Consider the following 21320-nt stretch of genomic DNA (forward strand, 5'->3'; position numbering starts at 1 on the left):
GTGTTGCGGGCTTTTCTCTACATGGACCAACACACAGATTGGTCCATAATGAAAACTGCAGAGAACACAAAAGCCTCAAATTGCGCGTCTGTAATTAGCAGAGGTGCGCACACACACAGCTCTCTTTCATGTTTTTAGCTTCTTTTACTTCTCTAGTATTTCGCATCTTTGGTAAATGGATAAATGGAATGTATTTATATAGCGCCTTTCTAGTCTTCCGACCACTCAAAGCATGCCACTTTCACAATACGCTGATGGCAGAGGCTGCCATGCAAGGTGCCGGGGATCGAACGCCGGTCTTCTGATTAGTGGATAGAGCCACGACTCTATCTACTGAAATGTCAGCTATACAGTTATTAGTGTGACACAGGCAGGTCTGAACAGATTGTCTGAATCTAACAATAATGTCGTTCAGGTTTCACTGAATGTATCCAGGATTTCACAGAAACATCAGTAAGCTTGCTGATGTTTTGTTTGTTATCCATAGCTGTCTGTTTGTCACAGCTGGCTGCAGCATCACACAGCAGCTGCAACGACAAGTACTTCTCTAAACTTAAGAAGAGAAGAGGGTGTGCGCATTTACGCACGCGGCACAGCAGTGGTAACACCGGTTAGGATCCGACGGTGATTCATGTTCTGTTACACACCTACACAGATCAGCTGTTACATACCGATTCCAGGTTAATACAGTGGAATTGTTTGTAATAAAGCTGAACTTATGGATGAATCCTGAGCTCCATCAGAGATGTCAGGACATTGTTATTTTTAAGTAGCTCAAAGTTCGAGATATGCCCCCCACCTCATAACGACTCAGGCTCTCCTCCCTGGAAGGGTGAAATATGGTGTGATGGTCTACAAGACTCTGTTGGTTCAGGACAACCTTGCAGTAGAGAGTTCATATTTTACAGACAAAAGATGTGCCATGAATTAAAAGTTTATTTTTGTCAAAATTTCAGTACATTACACTACAGCAATTAATCTTCAATGTCTATTAACAAATGAAATGTACATAAATATGAAAATATTACCTCTGTTATTAGGGATGATTTTAACAGAAGTGCTGACAGTCTAAGTCTTGTCGGCCAGTTTTTACTGTTCTTTCATAGATAGATATCAAAATTCAATTGAATAATTAATCACATCAAAGTCAAAAGATGGTATAAAAAAGGTGAAATTCAAGTTGAAATGGAGATTTTTTAATTGGAATTTCCACCAGGTCACACATTATATGTGAGTATTTACTCGAATGTTACAAGTGCTATGTTAAGTTTTTACAGCTTCAAAGTTGGACAGTTGCTATAGCGCCACCTTCAGGAAACTAAAAAAATAATTTAAAAAATGACCAATTTTACCTCATTGTACAAATCAACTGTTTAAAATCCCTCACACCATCTGACTCTGGCTGCTGATCTGTGCTGATGTGTTCACATTGCGACACTCATTTTTCATTCTTTCATTATTTTGGATGAGACTGCACCATTCTTCAACGGATGCATGTTCATGTAAGGCTGTTTAACAAAGAGATTAAAAAGAAAACTGAGAAAAAAGTGAGTTTAATCACAAAATAGGAACTGGACTAAAAACTTGATATAAAACATAATTTTCAACAATGTTGAAAATATAAAATATTTGAATTCCATTGTTTGAATAGCTTACTTGGTATATTATTTCTGAAGCAGCCTTCATATCAAATTCATTTATATTATCAAATTAGCAAATATCTACAGTTTCTCTTTTCATGACATAGTGTTTTCATTCAACAATTATTTCTAGGTGCTTCTTCTATTTTTTTGTGATGCTGTTAAGCATCAATTTGTCAATTTGTTGTCAAATTAAAAGCCTACTACAAAAGCAAGTGATCATCCCGTCTTTAGCCACTGGAAGGCTCAAGACGTCAGATAAGGGCGAGTGGCCAAGATAGGTCAAATTTAATAATAAACATGGATCATAATGCTAGTTTTGAGATTGATGAGGTTTATAATATGTATCCACACACATGTGACAGAGCACAACCTTATAATCACGGGTGTGCTTGGTGTCCGAGAGACCAGGAACAGCCAAGAATGAAACAGCCAGCAGTGAGAAACTGAGTTGTGGTAAGTGTCCAGACTCACACTGCAACCTGCTGCTGTACAGTCTGATGCAGCAGGGTCGGGAAGACCCACTTTATATGACATCTAACATGATGTGAAAAAAATATATGCTATTTTTCAGGGCATCAAAGGCCTACTTTTTCTCTGAATTTCTGCAGGCTTGTAAAACATACAGTGAGCCCGGCCACTATTGGAGAATTTATGGTGTAAAGTAAGAGATTTTTCACCCAAATTTGGCTAAACTCCTGATAATTTAAATCCTGATTCACAATATAAGTCAGACACTAAATAAAAGAATATACTGAACGGAGTTACTAGTTTTCGACCAGCTGAGGCTTAATGCCATGATTTGTCATGGTTGAACTGTCTACACACGAGATAAATCTGAGGGTGTTTGGAATGTTTAACAGGATAGGAAAGCAGGAAAAAAAAACAGTTTAACTTCTTGCGAATTATTGGACAATTTCACGTCCTCGGGCCAACATAATTCAATTAATAATAACAATAATAATTCAAATAAATCAAACTGAGAATAAAGAACCAGTCTTTGGTTGAACTGGTCACAACTCATTGACATATGTAAAGGTAGGTAGATAAAACTTTATTTTAAAGAGGTCTCTTCATCTATCTATCCATCCACCATCACGGTTTTAAATCCAAATGACTGGAAATGTAGCCTTTATATGGATTTAGATGGATCTTTAGCTTATCTTAAGATCCACTGTTGCCTCTCAGTACTCATTACTGCATTAACTGTCCAGTTGTCCTACAGTGTTTATAGTTTGATTTTTCCAGACACAATGTCTTGATAAACAGATACTGTCAGGAGAATATAGTCCTTCTGAGAGATATCTAGGAAATAGAGAGGATCCTGGGTGATCTCTGGGTTAAATCCCTGATTGACCAGCTTCACCTTCTGCTGCTTGAAGGTCTCTGTCACATCCAGAGAGGTCTGAAAACACAGGGAGGGATACAAGTGAAAAACTCTATATTGTCACTTTTAAGAAAACATACTGAAGGTGATGAAAACCTGTGTGACCTACCTGTATTCTGAGAAACCATGGCCAGGCATACGCAGGGAGTGTTTTTACTAAATGGCTGTAGAGTTTTGGGCCATTTAATTTGTGATCCTGTTTGAAGACGATAGCAGCCATGCCTACTCGACCTTCATATCCTGCTTACACAGATTGGAAAAAGACCACAGTCAGACTGAAATAAACAAGGGCAAACTACCCACAGTACCTCCATTCTCATACTTTGATTTGTCTATGATATAGCAGTATGGAGGCTTTCAGGTGCAACATGCAGCAGAGCTGTGAATTAGAAGGCAACAATGGTTACAGAGGTATTTGTTCCCATTTTAAGTTTTCTAAATGTTCTTTAACACAGAAACACAGGACTTTGGCAGACGGCTCTAAATGCTATGCTACCCATGAGCCTTAGCCTCAGTCAGTCACAAATAAGGGCCTTGTTTCCTGACAACAATCAATGAAGAAGAAGTTAAGAGTGTTTGAACGCTCTTAAATTTCTACACAATCTGCAGGATTCCCAAGCTGTCAGTGCATCATAACAGGGAAAGCCCTGTGTTTAAAGGAACTAAACTAGTGAATATGATTGGCCACAATTGTCACAGCCTCCAACATCCCCACCTAGAATGTATGATAATGCATTCTCTCTGATCCCATCTGGTATTGAAGTGTGTCACGGGTGCATCCGACGCACACTTCCCTGCAATCTGCACCACAGACACTGTAAACAATGATATAACTCACTGTTTACATAATTGACGTTAATAGTGTAGGAAACATTAGTAGAGTATGTGAAAATATGAATATCATTAAAACAGAATTGTGAAGCATGTTGACATGCACTGACATTTGACATTTTTTTAAAAAAAAAAAAGATCAGTCATGTAGTGATCAGTGATACATGATGATACTTTGTCATTATATGTAAATTGTTTATATTCGTGTCTTGTGCTGTTTTGTATGTATTTTCTTTTCTTGAGTTTTGTGCTTTAATGTGCATATATGTATTGTTGCATTTTGTGCAGTTCTACATGTATTTTATTGTTGAGTTTTGTGTATTTTATAGGCCTATCTAGGGATGGGCATTGCAGACTAGCTTAGGCTATAAATGCTGTGGTATGTGGCATTAATTCATGCTATATAATTGTCCCTCTACAAATAAACATTAAATAAATAAGTATTGAGTCTCTATTCTATTTTTTAAATCATCACAGTAGCATATATCAATGCAATATGAAAACAATGAACTTCTAGAATAATTAAAAAATGTAGGCTCAAATTAAATTTATTGTAGTAATATCAGCCTACTGTTACTTTGCAGTATTTTGGTATGAAAACCTTCATTTATGATCAACAAAGTTCAAAGTATTCTGTATTTCACATACTGTACATGTCTAGTATTTTGTAACAACACAAACTGCTGGAAAAATTATTGATTGACAATTCAGTGAGTTATGATGCTGTAAGAGCAGATAGACCCCTTCCCACAATATACTTGCTAGCATTCAGAGGGGCAACTACCCCAGACCAATAAGGCAGCTGTGATGATACAATGACTAGCAACACCCAATGTGGTATCTACATTTGTATATCTATGGTTATACAGCTTTAGAAATCACAGTGTCAACAGACCTGGTACGGTGACACCATAGACATTGACCTCCTGGATAAAATCAAGATGACCTAAAACCTCTGAGACCTCTGTAGTGGAAACATTCTCTCCTTTCCATCTGTAGGACACAGTGTTAGATGCAATTATACTGTACCTGAGAACAAACACATATATACATACATACACACAAACAGTACATGTAATCCTTATGTATAACAAATATGTGTCAAAGATATTTCACATTAGCTGTCTGGTATGATGGAAATATTTCATGAACCTTCTTGGACACCAGAGGACACTATTGAACTGGTTTACACTACACTTTAAAATAGATCATGTACAGTGGAATACATGATACATTTTGCCTCGTCATTCCACATATGTACTATACAATATTATAAGACACATTCATGAGACATTAGATAGATGTTGACAAATCTCAGTTAGATAACATTGGGACAGGGTTTCTGCTCTATATGACACCAATGTTTGTCAAGTTGCAGCACAAGTTCTAATCATACAGACAGTAACCTGAAGGTACCTGAAGGTGTCTCCGATGCGGTCCCGGAAGTACAGAAAGTCCCTGTGGTCATGAAGCAGGAGGTCTCCAGTGTTGAAGTAGACGTCGCCAACCTTGAACACATCCCTTACCAGCTTCTTCTCAGACTGGACTTTGTTCCCAGCATAGCCCAGGAACTGGTTCATAGCTGTCAGAGGTGCTACCAGGATACCTGGCTCTCCTGCACACAGGATGGACATTTAGTGGACATGTCATCTTTTCTTCTGTACATACAGCTATGTGCTGAAGACGAAATGACTTTCATGTTAAAGGAGTCAGTCATGTGTTTAATTTACCTATTTGTGCTCGTAAACATCTTCCGCAGTCTGTTCGTACCGGCTCGTATGTTTGTGTGTCATATCTCAAGAGCTCAAATGACATAGAAAGCTGAAATAGAAGATTGACAATAGTTGTGACTTGATTAGCCACTGCTTTACCAGTTAATAGGTCATATTAGAAGGAGATGCTTTTCAGTAACTTTAACCGTTATCGTGTACATTAAAACTTACCTAATCAGTATTTGTATATTAAACAATGAATTAAATTATTTTGCATGAAAAAGAGTTACTTGCACTGTTGAACCCACAGTGAATTATTACCATCTCTACAGTCCTGCTGAGCTTTAGCGTTTTTCAGCTGTTGTTGTGGTTTTGCATCACACAGTTTTACTGTTTGGTTCAGTCTCAGCGCTCTCATCAAGATCATTTCCAGCAACAGCAGGCAGATATTTTGTGACCAGTGACAGAGCTCTGATAAACCCACTATACACTACATACCCAGCACTAAACGGCAAACAGACTCAGTCTAGCTGGTGAACATAGTGGAGCCCACAGGAATGGGAAATACATGTCAGACAATAGAAAACATAGGCTGAATGTAATCAAGCTACTCAGACTCAAAAACAAGCAACTGATACATCTATCTACATCAATAAGGACTACTCTGAACAGCCACATAGAGAAAAAAGAGCCAAGCTGGTTCCAGCCATGAAATGTACAAGAGCTTATGGAGATTTCCCTGTAATCAGCTATGAAAAAGCCACTGTAAGGAAAAAAGGGGGGAAATCACAGAAGGGAATAAATGTCATCTATTTGTTCTAAATTGTTTTAATTGTATCATTTGAAATAAATGTACATAAACCCATTATCCAATCATGTTTAGGCTCTTTGTTCTAACAGAGTGGGATCCCTAAGCCTCTGAAGGCGTTTTTCAGAGAAGCATATAGGTAATGGACCTGCAAATGGCTTTATTATCTTCAACTGGAGTACTCCAAAAACACTGAATCTTACATTTCCTATAATGCACTAAATATAATCTTTTCTTTAGTGCATCAATGTACATATCTTTCAAACTGAGATAACCATTTCTGGTAAACTGACCTTGAAACATAATATTCTGCCATGTAGGAAATGTGATTCTGTCATCATTTTACAGTCAGTAGACCTTTTGAGGCAAACTTTAAAAATGGGGAAAAGTGGTTTCCAATATGTTTGATGAGGAGGAAATGTGAGGAAATGTTTTATTCCTGACCTTGTTGAAGTAGCTCGCTCTCCCAATTGGTCCCACTTCATCTGTGTAGTTGAGGAAGCCGATGCTGGCTTCGGTCAAGCCGTAACCCTCCCTGATCTTGATCCTCCCAAAGCGTTTGACAAATTCCTTCCACACATCTGACCTGAGACCACTTCCTGCTGCTAGCCGAACACTGTGAGCTCTCTCCTCTGGAACCTTTAGGCAGGAAAAAGCTTGGATTAAAAAGCAGAATTCAAGCACTCCAAGATTTTGGGAAATATGCTTATGCACTAGCTTATCTAGAGTCAGGTGTCACATGCTAGACATGATTATCACATGCATCTCTGTGTGTCCTGTCTTCGATGTGTTTCGCATAGCTTTGCATAATGACTGGAAGCTGGGGAAACTGCTAAGAGATCTGTAAAAGTGAAAACATAGTTCTCAATAAGTACAAAGCTCTCTAATGATGAGAAATCTTCAATCTGATCTGCTGTTTAGTCATTGGTGATGGGCAGACAAGGCACCAACACATGCTTCACCCTGTGAAGCACAATATTTCCATGTTTCATCAATATATCAATGGTTAGACGGTTAACTTTTGATGCTGAACTATGTTATATATTGTGCTCAAGACAAGTGAGCCAAGTGACCCTGTTTTTGTGGTAAAATTTGCAAGAACCTGAAAGGTGTGAGAATCCACCAGACCAAGATGGGCTGCACCAGGAGGAAGCAAGTGGAGCGACAGCACTGCACTGCACCTGATGATGGAGGAGGAGCAGGGGCTGAAGCCACCCCACCGTGTCCAGAATCTCTGAGCTCCACATGCTGCACCTAGCAGCATCTGAACATTGCCAGATCTTGTGGCCTGCCGCAAACAAGGAGACTGAGGGGCACCACTTTGATGAGGATGTTGATACTGTCCTCAAAGTATCATCAAGGGGGGAAGTGGATCAATGACTCCAGTTGATGTGTGACCTGATTATCAGCATTGGCGCTGAGAGATTTGCTTTCAAACAACCAAAAGCCAGTAACAACATAGCTATGCCTAATCAGTGAGAGGTCAAGATCACCCAGCTTAGGAAAGAGTTGAAGTCTCTAAAACACCAGTAGAGGAAGGCAAGACAGGAGGACAGACCAGCCCTCACAGAGCTTCAGTACATTCTAATATGGAAGTTCATCTCCCTCCAATGCCCTGAGTGGCACAGGAGAAGGGTAAGTAAGGGTTTGATTCACTGAAGAGCTGCTTGAGCAGAGGTGGAGCAGGACCCTTGCATGCCCAGAAGAAGACATCAATCTACATCTTAGCGACAGCGACAGTAGGAGAGAGGAAGACTTCACCTGGAAGACTTGCAAAGAACTAATTACACCACCTGAACCCTTGATCCTGTTTAACATCAAGGAGCCCACCCTGGCAGAAGTCAGGAATACAGTCAGTCGGACTAACTCATCTCCAGGGCCAAGTGAAGTGCCATACAAAGCGTACAAGCACTGCGCGAGACTCCTGGAGATATTGTGGAGACTCATCAGGGTAGTATAGCGGAGGGGGAAGGTAGCCAAGTAGTGGAGACACGCAGAAGGTGTCTGGATACCAAAGGAGGAGAACGCAAGTGACATCACACAGTTCCCCACCATCTGCCTCCTCAGTGAGGAAGGCAAAGTCTTTTTCAAGATTCTTGCTAATTGCCTGACAGTGTACCTCCTGAGGGATTTGTACATTGACACCGCAGTGCAGAAGAGAGAAGTCCCAGGCATACTGGGCTGTATAGAGTACACAGGAGTGGTTACCTAGTTGATCTGTGAAGCAAGGGAAAATAGAGGAGACCTGGCAGTCGTTTGGCTGGAATTTGCTAATGCCTATGGATCCATTCCACTTGATCTTGAGGCAACAGTGCTGACAAGATACCATGTTCCAGAGAGGATCAAAGACTACTACTACTGGACTAATACAATAGTTTCAGTTTGGGATTCAACATCTGCGTGGCATCACCTAGAGAAAGGCATTATCATTGGTTGTACCAAATTAGTGTCTTTGTTTGCCTTGGCGATGAACATGCTTGTCAAGGCAGCAGAAGTGGAATGTAGGGGCCCCCTGTCCAGATCTGGCACACGTCAATCAGAGCCTTCATAGATGACCTGACTGTCACAGCATCAGTGCCAGGATGCTGATGGCTCCTCCAAGGACCGTAAAGGCTCATTACTTGGGCAAGAACGAGTTACAAGCCAGTCAAATCCAGGTCCTTGGTCCTGAGGAAGGGAAGAGTGTCTGACAAGCATCGCTTCTCTTTGGGAGGAGTCCAAATTCCACTGGTGTCTGAGAAGCCTGTGAAGAGCCTGGGGAATATCTTTGATTGCACCCTCAGAGATGCTGTGGTGGTCAAGTCAACAGAGCTAAAAGCATGGTTATGAGCAGTGGATAAATCAGGACTTCCAGGATGGTCAAGGCATGGATTTATCAGCACAGTATCCTGCCGAGACTTCTCTGGCAAACGCTGATATATGAAGTTCCAATGACCATCGTGGACAGCCAGTTACTTTGCAGGTGGCTGGGCCTACCAAAGAGCCTAACTTGCATTGCCCTATATGGGCACACCAACAAGCTGCAGCTTCCTTTCACTGGCATGACAGATCACTGGAGGCAGAGAGGTGCTACTTTATAGAGACTCAACCAACACCATTGTCTCCTCTGCAGGCATTACAATTAGAACCGGGAGAAAGTGGCTAGCACAGGAGGCCAGCCAATAAATTAGAGAATAGGCTACTCTTATGATGAGGTAATATTTTAATAAATCATCATCATTCTGCAAATGTGTCTCAATCACAATACATCACCTTTCCACTCATATGAAGTACCTGTCACATACTTACATACCATGAATGAAAACTACATGAAGAAACCCAAAATGGACTGTTGCTGTGGTATAGAGGTAGAGGTATAGTTTTGTTAAATGCAATGTATTAGAGATCCAGTTTTGGTCTAGTTGGTCTACAATCTAGTTTTAAGAGCTTTGTTATTTTTATTTGTGTTTGGTTTTATGAATAAAGTTATATTTAATTGAACTAATACAAATTAAATATTGATTGAAAATAAATTTTAAAAAAATTATTGCAATTTATTGCAAAATAGGACATACATACAGATACATTTTCTGCAGCCCTTCTTTAGCTGAACAGGAAGATCACTACATTCAAATTAAGGGTTATATATACACATATGCAATTGAAACTATAAAATCTGCCATCATATCACCATATGATCAATTACTGTGTTTGCTGCATTCAGTGACACGATACCGCATATTTTTTGGCACAAACAGGAAAAAAAGCCCCAAAGCTTTATAAGGCCACATCAATCTATCACTAATATTCATGGTCCCCCGAGGACACCTAGACCTTATCTCTTGCACCACCATCAGGACACTTCTTGTGTCCACACAAGAAACACATAGTACATAGTACATAGAGCAGATTCCATGATATTTACTGAGCACCATAATGCTCAAACAATTCTTTTGTGGCATCATTATCACTGACTATAATGAACAATGAGGTCTCTAGGGGTCACTGCTGTGATTAGAACTTGTGCTGCAAATTCAAGTCTAAAATGTTCTAATTTAGAATGAAGAAAGTGATTTTAAATATCGTTTTACCATGGGTTGGTTTACCAGGTATCGACAGAGCTCTCCTATGTACTGCACCACAGTCACATTGTATTTCACACAGTCCTTCCAAAACTGACTGGCAGAAAACTTCTTTTTTAAGACACATGTTGCACCTGTGATCCAAAGGAAAAGACAGAGAGAAGATGGAAACAGTAAGTAGTGTAAGGTTATATGCCGGGGAATACTACTGGCTTATCATTCATACTATATGTCTAACAGTGACAATATAAATTATTCATAGAAGGAGCTGTAGTGAGAAAAGTCCTCTAGTTTGTTTCGGCCTGTTCTCCTGGTATATGAGGAAGTGAGAATTCCTTATAGGCCTATAAAAAGGATATCCGTGGTTATGTTGGTTTCCTCCAGCATTTGCCCTGGATCTCACAATGTGCTGAATATAAATGGAAAATCTTCCAGGAATTGTGTGTTTGTCAGGATCATATGCTTCCACAGTCTCTAAGCTGCAGTTAATGTGTGGGAAAGCACAGCTCGCTGAAGGACAGTCACTGCGACCAAACAAATAATTATATGAGGAAGAAACAGTAAAAGCTGCAAAACTAAATCTGAGCTTTGTTTTTGCACTGGCTCATAGTTAGACCTGATACTTCAAAAGGAAAATGGTTATGTTGACCCAGCCATCAGGGGATGGGGTGTGTTTTCCAACTCAAACAGCTATAAGAAGAAAAATATATTTTGCAGTTATAATCCTTAAAGGTACAATATAGTTCAGCATTTTTGAAAATACACTAATTCTCTTTCTTTCTGAGTTGGATGAGAAAATCGATATTGGTCTCATGTCTGTGTTAAGTTTGGAGCAGTTAGAATGTAATCTGCCTAGCTTAGCATATCAGACTGGAAGCAGGGGAAACAGTCTGACTCTGTCGAAAATTCAAAAATACACTTACCAACACCTCTCAATCTTACTGATTTACATGTTGTATCTTGTTTGTTTAATGTACACAAAAAGTTATATTTTTAGTTTTTTAGGGGGAGTTACATGCTGGAACTATTTCTTGGTGAACAGAAGCCAGGGGCAATGACTTCTGGACAGGGGTTTTGTCGTTACAGTAATGTTTCCAGACAAACTGCATTAAGTACTGGTCAAACTGATAGTTGTTTGTCAAGAGTTCTTTCCAAACGTCTTGAAAATTATGTATTAGGAGATGATTCGAGAATTGTGCTTGTGTGCTTGTGCTTCTGCTGCTTCACAGAACTCGGAGGACAGTGACATGAACAAAAAAAAAAATTGCTATATGTATGTCAAGACAAGGTAAATAACTTATGAAATACGGAGAAAAATATGAATTACATACCAGTTATCAATAACTATAGCGTGACAGTCGGTTGAGGTGGAACGGGATTCTGTGTGGTGGACAATGGGGGTAAAGCGAGTGCCTCTGGGAAGTGTGCTCCAAAGCCTCAGTTTAAATTCTACATTGACTACAGTACAGCTGTTCTTACCAAGGTGTATGCATCCACCGATCCCTAACAGTGAAGCAGACATGTGGTAAAGAGGAAGAGTGATGTAGATGATGTCATCAGATGTGGCTCCACACATCTGAAAGAAAGCCATACTCATAATGGCTTTAAGATGACCTACACGGGCTGCCTTAGAGAGACCTGTAAGAGAATGGCACCAGTTACTGCAGAGATGGTCCACATGTAGTTAAAGGATCTGGCTGACGATTTTTTTTTTTATTGTAAACAAGTCTTTGCTGAACCGAACCAACAATGGACTGATCTACGAGTAAGTATTGTGTGTGTGTCCAAAACCTGATGTATCTTATTCCTTTGTGCTGTAGACCTGCATTGTTGTCCAAAAACTATTAAAAACACATCAGTGAGTCGCACCACTGCACTGGGTGACATGTTCCTTCACCCTGAAGACAGTGGTTACTGTAGCTTGTTTAGCTTGTTTAGAAACGGCTCCAAAGACCCTGTAAATGTGGTTCTATTTACAGCTCAGTTAGCTTGTTGTGCTGCATATCACAACCTTGACTTTGTATTACATTATAAATTTCTCAAAGAACTTCAGTACAAAGTCAAGAGGTTGTGATATGCAGCACAACAAGCAAGTGACTGGTTGCTATCTTATCCATATCATTGTTTAGCCATTTCTAAACAAGTTGCAGTAACCAGTGTCTTCAGGGGTGATGGAACATGTTATCTAGTGCAGCGGTATGGCTTACTGATGTGTTTTTAATAGTTAATAGACAACAACAGAGCTCTACGGCACAGAGGAATAAGATATATCAGGCTGTGGATACACACAATACTTGTTAGTAGATCAGTTCATTGTTGATTTGGGTCCAAACATGAGATTTGTTGACAGTGCAAAAGGTGTAGATGATCACCAGCCAAATCCTTTAATTTGTAGTGTAGTTAGTTACTTAGTTAGAAGTTACTTCTGCATGTGCTAGCACAGCACATTTTAACCTCTGAAATGGTTTTGTGATTCCACTGCTGTTCTGAAGCATAGTGGAGTTGGGCAAAATTTTATTTATCACTTTTACTGCATTTCATCTTTTAACTGCACCCATAACAAATGGAGACTGTACTTATGGAGACAGCAGTGCTTTGAGCTAAATGTTGAGCTAACCAACATACTAGCAATAACAATGTTGGCATGCTGATGTTCAGTAGGTATAAATGTTGTAGTTCCATGTTCACCATCTTCATTTACCATTTTAGCTAATTTGCTAAATAGCACTAAACACTAGGTACAGCTGAGGCTGATAGGAATGTCATTAGTTTTGGTATCTAAACATAAACTGAAGTAAACTAATGAATGAAACTAATGAACTTTACTTTTATTTGTTATGTATTGTTCATATTTACTATGATTTCATTACTATTACTGTCACAGTGTCCATTCATTGACTGTAGTATAATGTGGGAGGCAGTCTCTTGTATGATGAAGCCTGTGCTTCAAATAGTGTGTGTGTGTGTGTGTGTGTGTGTGTGTGTGTGTGTTTGGTTGAGCTGTTGGCACACACTGGTCTGTTTTTTAATAAAATGTTTGTAAGGGATTCCTTTGCCTTACTTGTGGACACTTTGTTTTTTATCACAGTCAGATATCCTCTTCATATAAATACCTGGGTGGCGTTATGATAGACGCCACCCTGTCGTGGACTCCTCATGCAGAATTTATTTGTAAGATACAGCAGCACATTTACATTCTTCATAGACTCAGATCTTTTGGAGCCAGTAGCCAGATCATGTTTCTGTTTTTTTAAATCAGTTACTCAGAGTGTCATGCTCTACTGCAGTACAGCCTGGTTCAGCAGCCAATCTGTGAAACTTAGAAATAAAGATTATTATTAATATTATTAATAAAACTAAGCTATACAAATCTGAATTTGAGCAAAGATTATTGGCCAACCTGTGGCACACTCCTTTCAAGTAGCTCACAACAAGAGCATGCTCAGACTTGCTAACAGTATCTCTTCTGACTCCCTGCTGAACGAAAATACCAAATTCTGCCCTCTAATTGTCCCTCAATTTAAACACAACAAACTGAAGACTTCTTTTGTACCTTAGTCTATCCTGTTGCTTACCAAGATCAGTGTGCTGGTAATTGAGATCTGAATCCAGAGGATATGACGTGATATGTATGATGTGTTATGAAAAGTGTCATATGTGTAACCGTATGTTTAATCCGTGTGTCACCCTCTCAAATGAAACTACCTGAGGACACTTTTAATTTCATTGCTTTAATAGTTATTATATTATCGTCACATCGGTGGGTTTATTTAATAACTTGACTTGTTCTTGCTACAATATTCTTTTTATTCTATTTTCTGTAAAGCACTTTGAATTGCCCTCAAATGTGCTATACAAATAAAGTTGCCTTGCCCTTGCAAAATGAATTTCAGTGTGACAATAAAGTCATATATCATATCATAGATCTAAGTAGTGCTTCCTCTGTTTTTTTATATTAATACAATAATACATACGTACAATACATTTTTTTAATAAACACAATAATGTGTTGAATAGAGTAGTTTGGACGTGTGATGTTTGTGCAGTGTAAGGTGGCTGGCCATCTGTAAGAATACAACGCTCATGCAGTACCTGTGGTGCCTGAAGTAAAGATGAAGAGGAAGTTTGACATGATGTCAACTTTAGGAAGGTCGCTTAAGTTTTCTCCAGACATGCGCTCCACCTTATCGAGTAAACTGTTGAAACCCTCAGAGGATGATGAGTGATCCGCCACCCACACAGCCATGTTGTCATTCTTCAGGTCAGGCAGCACCTCCTCCACCAAACGCACCAAATCTGGATAAACCAACACAATGAGTCATCTAATTGCTTCCTCATAAACCTAGTAAGTAAGAATGTAGACAGAGCTGTTGAACCATCTCTACGCTCATTTTAGAGGCTGTGGTAGTGGTGTTGTTGCACCACATTGAATTGTACTGTAAGGTGTTCCTGTTATTTTGTCCTCCTCTACACACACACACACACACACACACACACACACAATAATAGGCATGTGCATAGACTGACCTCAAAGGGGGCTTGAGCACCTGCTCATTTGGCCTCTTGGAGAGAAAGTGCCCTTTTATAAACCCAGCAGTGCTTTTTGCTAACAGGGATAACTTTATCTCATTATTAGACAGGCCGGCCACTTTTAACATGTGTAACAGTTTAACATCCAACATCATAACATTATTTGTATGACTGAAAACATGGAAAAGCATAGTATAATTCCCCTTTAAGAAACACGTTTCCCTCCCTTCTGTAACAAGCAGCCAATGTGCTGTTAAATAATACAACACTGTTAAATCATTATAAACCACCTTATCTAAAACGCATATGTTGCATTTCAGAATTGTGGCTTAAATGCATGATGTCTTCCGAGCCTCAGTATAATATGATATGTGAATTATATTGAACTAATTTGTTGGCACATAGTAATAGTATCTTAGCCATACAGTATCAGCATCTTCTTATTGCCTGTCATTACTGAAGCAGTTACAGTATGCCTTCTATGGAGAGGTGGTAAGAGATGAATATGGAGGTGAGAGAGGAAGTGCATCTTTGTCAGCAGTAGAGCCTCTGCTCAAGCGAGGATGTCAGTCAGCGGGCGACAGGTAAGAGTTGAGCTGGTTAACATGTAAGGAGAATTTTGCTGAAATACACTTCATTTCTTTGCATGTATCATTAATTATCATGCAGCAGTGTCTGAACCAACCTCAGTCATGGGTTTCTTTTAAATACATACATTTTAATATCCCTTTAACAGTGTTGCAAAAGTAGTCATTCCAGGCATATATTTATTTAATGATGAATTTGGGGCCCCTGCCCCTCTTACATCCTCTGCACGTCCCTGCATGATAATGTGTCTTAGGTTGAGGTTGCAGTCAAGATAACACCTTTCACGATCATTGACAGACCATGACACTTCAAGAATGTAGGTAAAAAGTCAATATAATCATATCATTCTGATTCAGGGCTGCATACCTTTCAAACTTATAGCTGTCATGGCATGGTACTTTGCTCCTTACCTGTCACCTATCAGTGTGACTGATAGCATTTCACATGTTAGGAAACTTCCATCATGAGGGCCTGTCTTTAAAAAAAAACTCTTACTATACAATAGAGGACAGAAAATAATGTTAAAACTGCTGCATCTCAAACACACAGTACTTCTCATCTCATTGGAGATTTTGTGAAATAAAATCTCGTCCACTGTGGATAATATTTACATAAAACAAGTTAAAGGACAGGTTCACATTTTTTCAGGTCTGTCTTAAAACAACAGTCAGGTGCCCATATGAGCCTTCATCAGTCTGAGTTAGTCATATCAAGTGGATATCTGACACATTTACAGTCTGTTTAGCATCAAATTCCCTCTTTGTGTTTCCTCAGACAGTGTTTCCCTGTAAGTGTGGTGGAAGTAAAGTAACAAAAAGAGGAACTTTGGCACTAAAAAGACTGTAACACTGAAAGATATTTACTTGATTTGACTCATTTGGATGATAAACTTATAATACATTTTTACACAGAAGGAGGACTGTGGATTTTGTCCCCCATCACTTCCATTGTAAGTGCATTATGAAGGGATCTTCTAATGGTCAGTATGAACAGGAGGAATGATTACAGCAAGAAAAACATGTTTCACTGTTCATTTGGGCTCCTGACTGTTGTTTTAAGACACACTTGAAAACTTCTGAACCTGTCCTTTAAGTCCAGAAATTCAGGGGTTAACAAAAGCCCAAAATCCTCAGTTATAGTCCAGGGTACACACTTTTAATCTTGTTTTGGTCTTGAGTTATAAAACTGTTTATGGGAACCATAACCATGTTATGGCAGTGTGAGAAAATAGTTTATAAACTTCCCAGTTGTATCTGAATTGGAGATATTGGGAATTTCTGCACGCTGAGATATCAAACAAACTTCAGACTCTCAACAAACCATTGGCTGCAAAAGCTGTCAATCTTAATTGGTCTGCAACTAACAATTATTTTCATTATCAGTTTATCTATTGCTTTTTGTTTATGAATTGTTTAGTCTAGAAATCATAAACAAAAGTGCCTGTCACCATTTCCCAGAACCCAAAGTGACAACTTCAAATTGTTTTGTTATTTCCAATGATACAACAAATAGAAAAGCAGCAGATCTTCTAGCATCTTTGCTTGATAAATAACTAAATCACTTAATCGCTAATTAAAATTGTAGCTGATTAATCTTCTGTTGAATGACTAATTAATTGTTTCACCACTACATCTGAAAAAAAAATCAATTCAACAGATTAAAAGTGGCTCTACATGGTTTGTTTGTTCCTGGGTTTACCTGTTAACTAACTACTATAAATATATAACAATACAGCAGATTTATTAAACTGTACAGTGTTCTGTTCTTCATCATTCTCATTAATATGCTCTATATTTACATCCTTTACAATGTCTATGTTCCAGTGGGGGAAAGTAACTAATTACAATGACTCAAGTGTACTTAAATGCAATTTTGAGGTGCTAGTATTCTTACATTTTAGAGGGAAATATTGTATTTTTTCTCCACTATATTTACACTATGTGACAGTTACTCACTCACTCTAAGTTAAGATTTTACATACAAAATGTATGATCATATTCAAAAAGATAATTATTATAGATAAGCTGCCAAAAAGTATATAATTGAGTAAATGATATACTTTTACTATAATACTGCTGACACATTGATGCATCAATAACAATAATCCAATGATAATAATAATAATAATTATAATATAAAACTCTGAAGGGGGGCATAAGGAGGAATAATGGCAGGTCATCTCTTATCTCTTCCCATTCTGCTGACATGATGTTAACACAACAAAAGTCCTTTGAAAAAGAGTTGTTATAAATTAGACTTGAAGTATGAAAGCTATCTTGTCGATGTATTTTATATCAAAGTGTATTAAAACACATTGTACATTTAAATATCCAACAAGAAGTAAACTGTGTTCTGTGCATATTGTGGGACCCCAAACTTAAAGGGGTGAATTCAAGGCCTGAGAGAGTATTTGTGTGGCCCTGCTGAGGCAACAGTCAGCCTTATCATTCTATTTTAGAACCATGGGTTCTTACGTGGATCTTAATGTGTGTAAATTGCAACCACTCCCATTTCCCATTGATGGGGAGTGGCTGCAGGAGAACTGTAGACATTTCTTTAACCACCTCAGAAAGGTACTGACCGAGTCAGGCTTCATGAATCAAAGCACAATGAAGCAGGGTGGATACAGTTTACCTCAGTTAAAGCAATTTCTCAGACTGTACAGAAACGTGAGAGGAGACGTGCAATACCTGCGCCAACAACCAGCGTCTTGGCTCCACAACTGTGAAAGCAGTGAAGCAGAGATTTGGCTTTAATGTTGACGTTGAGAAACGCGACTTCACAGCCAAGTTTACACAGTCCCAACCACACACAGATAAAGTCCGGTTCGTTGCACATCAACACAGCAACAATGTCTCCTTGTTTCAAAGAGCCCTCCGTCCTGAACGCGTTCGCAAACTGGTTACTTCTCCTGTCCACATCCTGGTATGTCAGGCTCTGGTTTTCGAAGATAATGAAGGGTTTGTTCGGGTTCTTCTTCGCTTGGTGGAGAAAGCAGTCGAGGTATGTGATGATTCCTTGCTGCATACGAGCCCGCAACGTCTTCCCGTACCTCCGGAGTTTTAAGTAATAAATCAAATCCACCCAGAAGAAGGGATAAGTCATTCTCTGGTAGAGAAAAAGAGCCAGAAATCCTGCTAAAAGGCTGGTAAACACCAGAGTTATCATCTTGACGTAAAAACACTAGGCTACTCCTCACTTGAAGACTGCTTCAGAACTTGAGATAATAGGCTGCAGTCGCGCATGCCTTAGAAACCTGCAGTCAGCGATAGCCTGCACATTAGCCTATGCAATCTCACAGCAGCCGAGTGACAGCCAATGAGCTATGAGCAGGGAGATGAACAGTCTGTAGATCTGACAGGGCCGCTCCTAGGTGTTATATGGACCCGAAAATTGATTGATTGCCCTCTACCAGGTTTCTAGTAAATGATTAGCAAAAATGTCCAGAACACACGTCTACAAATCAAGAAGATGCTGGATGCAAAAAATATTGTAAATGACCCTTTGACCGCCTGCCTCTACCTGTTGCTTTGATAGCCTGTTGTGAATGACCTGTTAAGAACCCTAATCTGAACCATTGAAACAGTAAGCCTTGTTGTAACTTGCCTTAGTCCTTAGTTGTGTATTTGGCTAATAGGTTCAATTTATTCATTCATATGAACATGGAAATGACAGTCAACCAACAGTCATTATCAAAGTGCAGGAAATAAATACCCACAAAGTGAAAAACACCCAAACAACAATATAAAAATAAATGTAATTAAATACCTAATTAAAGGATAATTTCACAATTTTTCAAGTGTGTCTCAAAACAGCAGTCAGGTGTCCATATGAACAGTGAAAGAGGTTTCCTCTCTGTAATCATTCCTTCTGTTCATACTGGTGATAGGGGCCAAAATCCACAGTGTGTCCACACAGTCATTTTTAAAAGTTGATGTGAAGCTTATATGAGGCTTCAGCAGTCTGAGTTAGTCATATCAAGTGGATATCTGACACATTTACAGTCTTTTTAGCATCAAATTCCCTATTTGTGTTTCCTCGGACAGTGTTTCCCTGTTGAGCTGTGGTGGAAGTATAGTAACAAAAGAGGGACTTTGGCGCTAAAAACACTGTAACATTGAAAGATATCTACTTGATTTGACTCATTTGGACACTGAAGCTTCATATTAGCTTCAGATAAACTTTTAAATACATTTTTGCACAGGAGTAATGTGGATTTTGTTCCCCATCACTTCCATTGTAAGTACATTATGAAGGGATCTTCTAATGGTCAGTATGAACAGGAGGAATGATTACAGCAAGAAAAACATGTTTCACTGTTCATTTTGGCTCCTGACTGTTGTTTCAAGACAGACTTGAAAAACTGTGAACCTGTCCCTTACTGTTGTATTCCCTATGGAATCAAAGAGAGACAGGTGGAGAGACTGTGATTAATAAGACACTCATGTGATGGATGTCCCTCCTCCACAGTCCTTAACAACATCTTAGACAGGTGGTTTTAATACGGAGAGTCCACTGTCCTCTCTGTTGTCATTCCAGCCTCCCAGCTCTCCTGGATATTCAATTGATTGCCTCTTTGTCAGTAGCCAGGTTTCCATCCAAACGTAGTCCAAATTTCAATTGAAATTTCAGAAAATTGATACAAGAAAATGCAAATTAATGTGCGTTCCCATCCACTACTGTTCTGTGAACATTAATAGTTGAGCTATAAATCAACTTTCCACCTCATCCAGGCATACTTTTTTTGTTGCAATATTTAGACTTTTCCAGCAAATTTCCAGCATTTCCACTCATGTTTTTTTATGCTCAAATTGAAAAATTATCCTCAGCATAGCAGGGGTAACAATAAATGACATGTTTTAAGATACATAAAAATACTCTGCTTTGAATAATAATGTGTCAAAATACTTCACTGTGAGGTCCATTCTTCAAGTTACCACATCACACTCTCTTAAGTTGCATTCTGAACCACAATGGGCTCCAAACTAGTTGTAATGTCACAAATTAGTGGAAGCTCAAACATCCAAGAGAATGAACAGTAAACAGTGCAAACAGACTTTAAAGGAGGTGCAAGAAGAACAAACAGATCTCACTAGTAGTAGGACGCAGCTACATTGACTGAAGAGTTTGAGAAAAAGTGCCAGGAGAACCAAAAAGACAAAGACTGCTCCTCTCCATGGAGGCCAGTGTTCAGGCTGAGAGGAAGGAGAACTGCATGTTGAAGGAATGGAAACCATTGGAGAAGACTAGAAAGAGAGCAGAACAAAATGCAGGAGATGCTGCAGAATCAGTAGAGCCTCCCCAAGGACCAGCTGTAAGACAAAGAGAGGGACCTCAGGAAGGTGGACAGATCTCTGGAAGCCCACAAACAACCAGAAGTTGTGAACTGGAGCAAGGACATGAGGAAAATGGAATGTGACACTCTAGAGAGGAGCTTCAAAAGAGAGCTGGCTGCTGAGAAGAAGCACTTCACGGAGGAGCTGGCCACCAAACAAGAGAGCTTCAAAAAAGCTGTCCTTGAAGGAGCTCCACTTCAGAACAAAGCTCTCTTTGAAAGAAGAGAGCTTCCAACAGGAGCTGGTAGCCAGAGAGAACAGATTCCAGAAGGCTGCCAAGGAGCTGATGCTGGAGAAGCAGCTCCCTCTGAAGGAAGAGTTCTTCAAAATGGAGAGAAGAGCGTCAACAAAGAACTGCAGGCCAACCATGAGTGACTCAGAGCTGGAGGAGGAGGAAGACTCTGTAGCTGTAAGCGGAAAACGAAGA

General features: G+C 39.3%; 1 protein-coding gene across 2 annotated transcripts; it reads right to left on the minus strand.

Moving 5' to 3' along the window:
- Nucleotides 1-918: 918 nt before the first annotated feature.
- Nucleotides 919-18888, minus strand: LOC122968844 (long-chain fatty acid transport protein 6). Of its 2 annotated transcripts, XM_044334341.1 has the most exons (10): nt 18248-18888; nt 14532-14735; nt 11919-12077; nt 10449-10573; nt 6823-7017; nt 5589-5679; nt 5275-5473; nt 4754-4851; nt 3137-3267; nt 919-3045 (listed from the first exon to the last, which is right to left on the minus strand). In XM_044334341.1, the coding sequence occupies exons 1-10, from the start codon at nt 18723-18725 to the stop codon at nt 2869-2871; spliced, it is 1857 nt and encodes a 618-aa protein (XP_044190276.1). In that variant the 5' UTR covers nt 18726-18888; the 3' UTR covers nt 919-2868. The 2 variants fall into 2 exon arrangements, with proteins under 2 accessions (XP_044190276.1, XP_044190278.1); XM_044334343.1 differs by lacking the exon at nt 11919-12077.
- Nucleotides 18889-21320: the final 2432 nt, after the last annotated feature.

This window comes from Thunnus albacares, chromosome 18 (assembly GCF_914725855.1).
Source record: "Thunnus albacares chromosome 18, fThuAlb1.1, whole genome shotgun sequence".
NCBI classification, from domain to species: Eukaryota; Metazoa; Chordata; class Actinopteri; order Scombriformes; family Scombridae; genus Thunnus; species Thunnus albacares.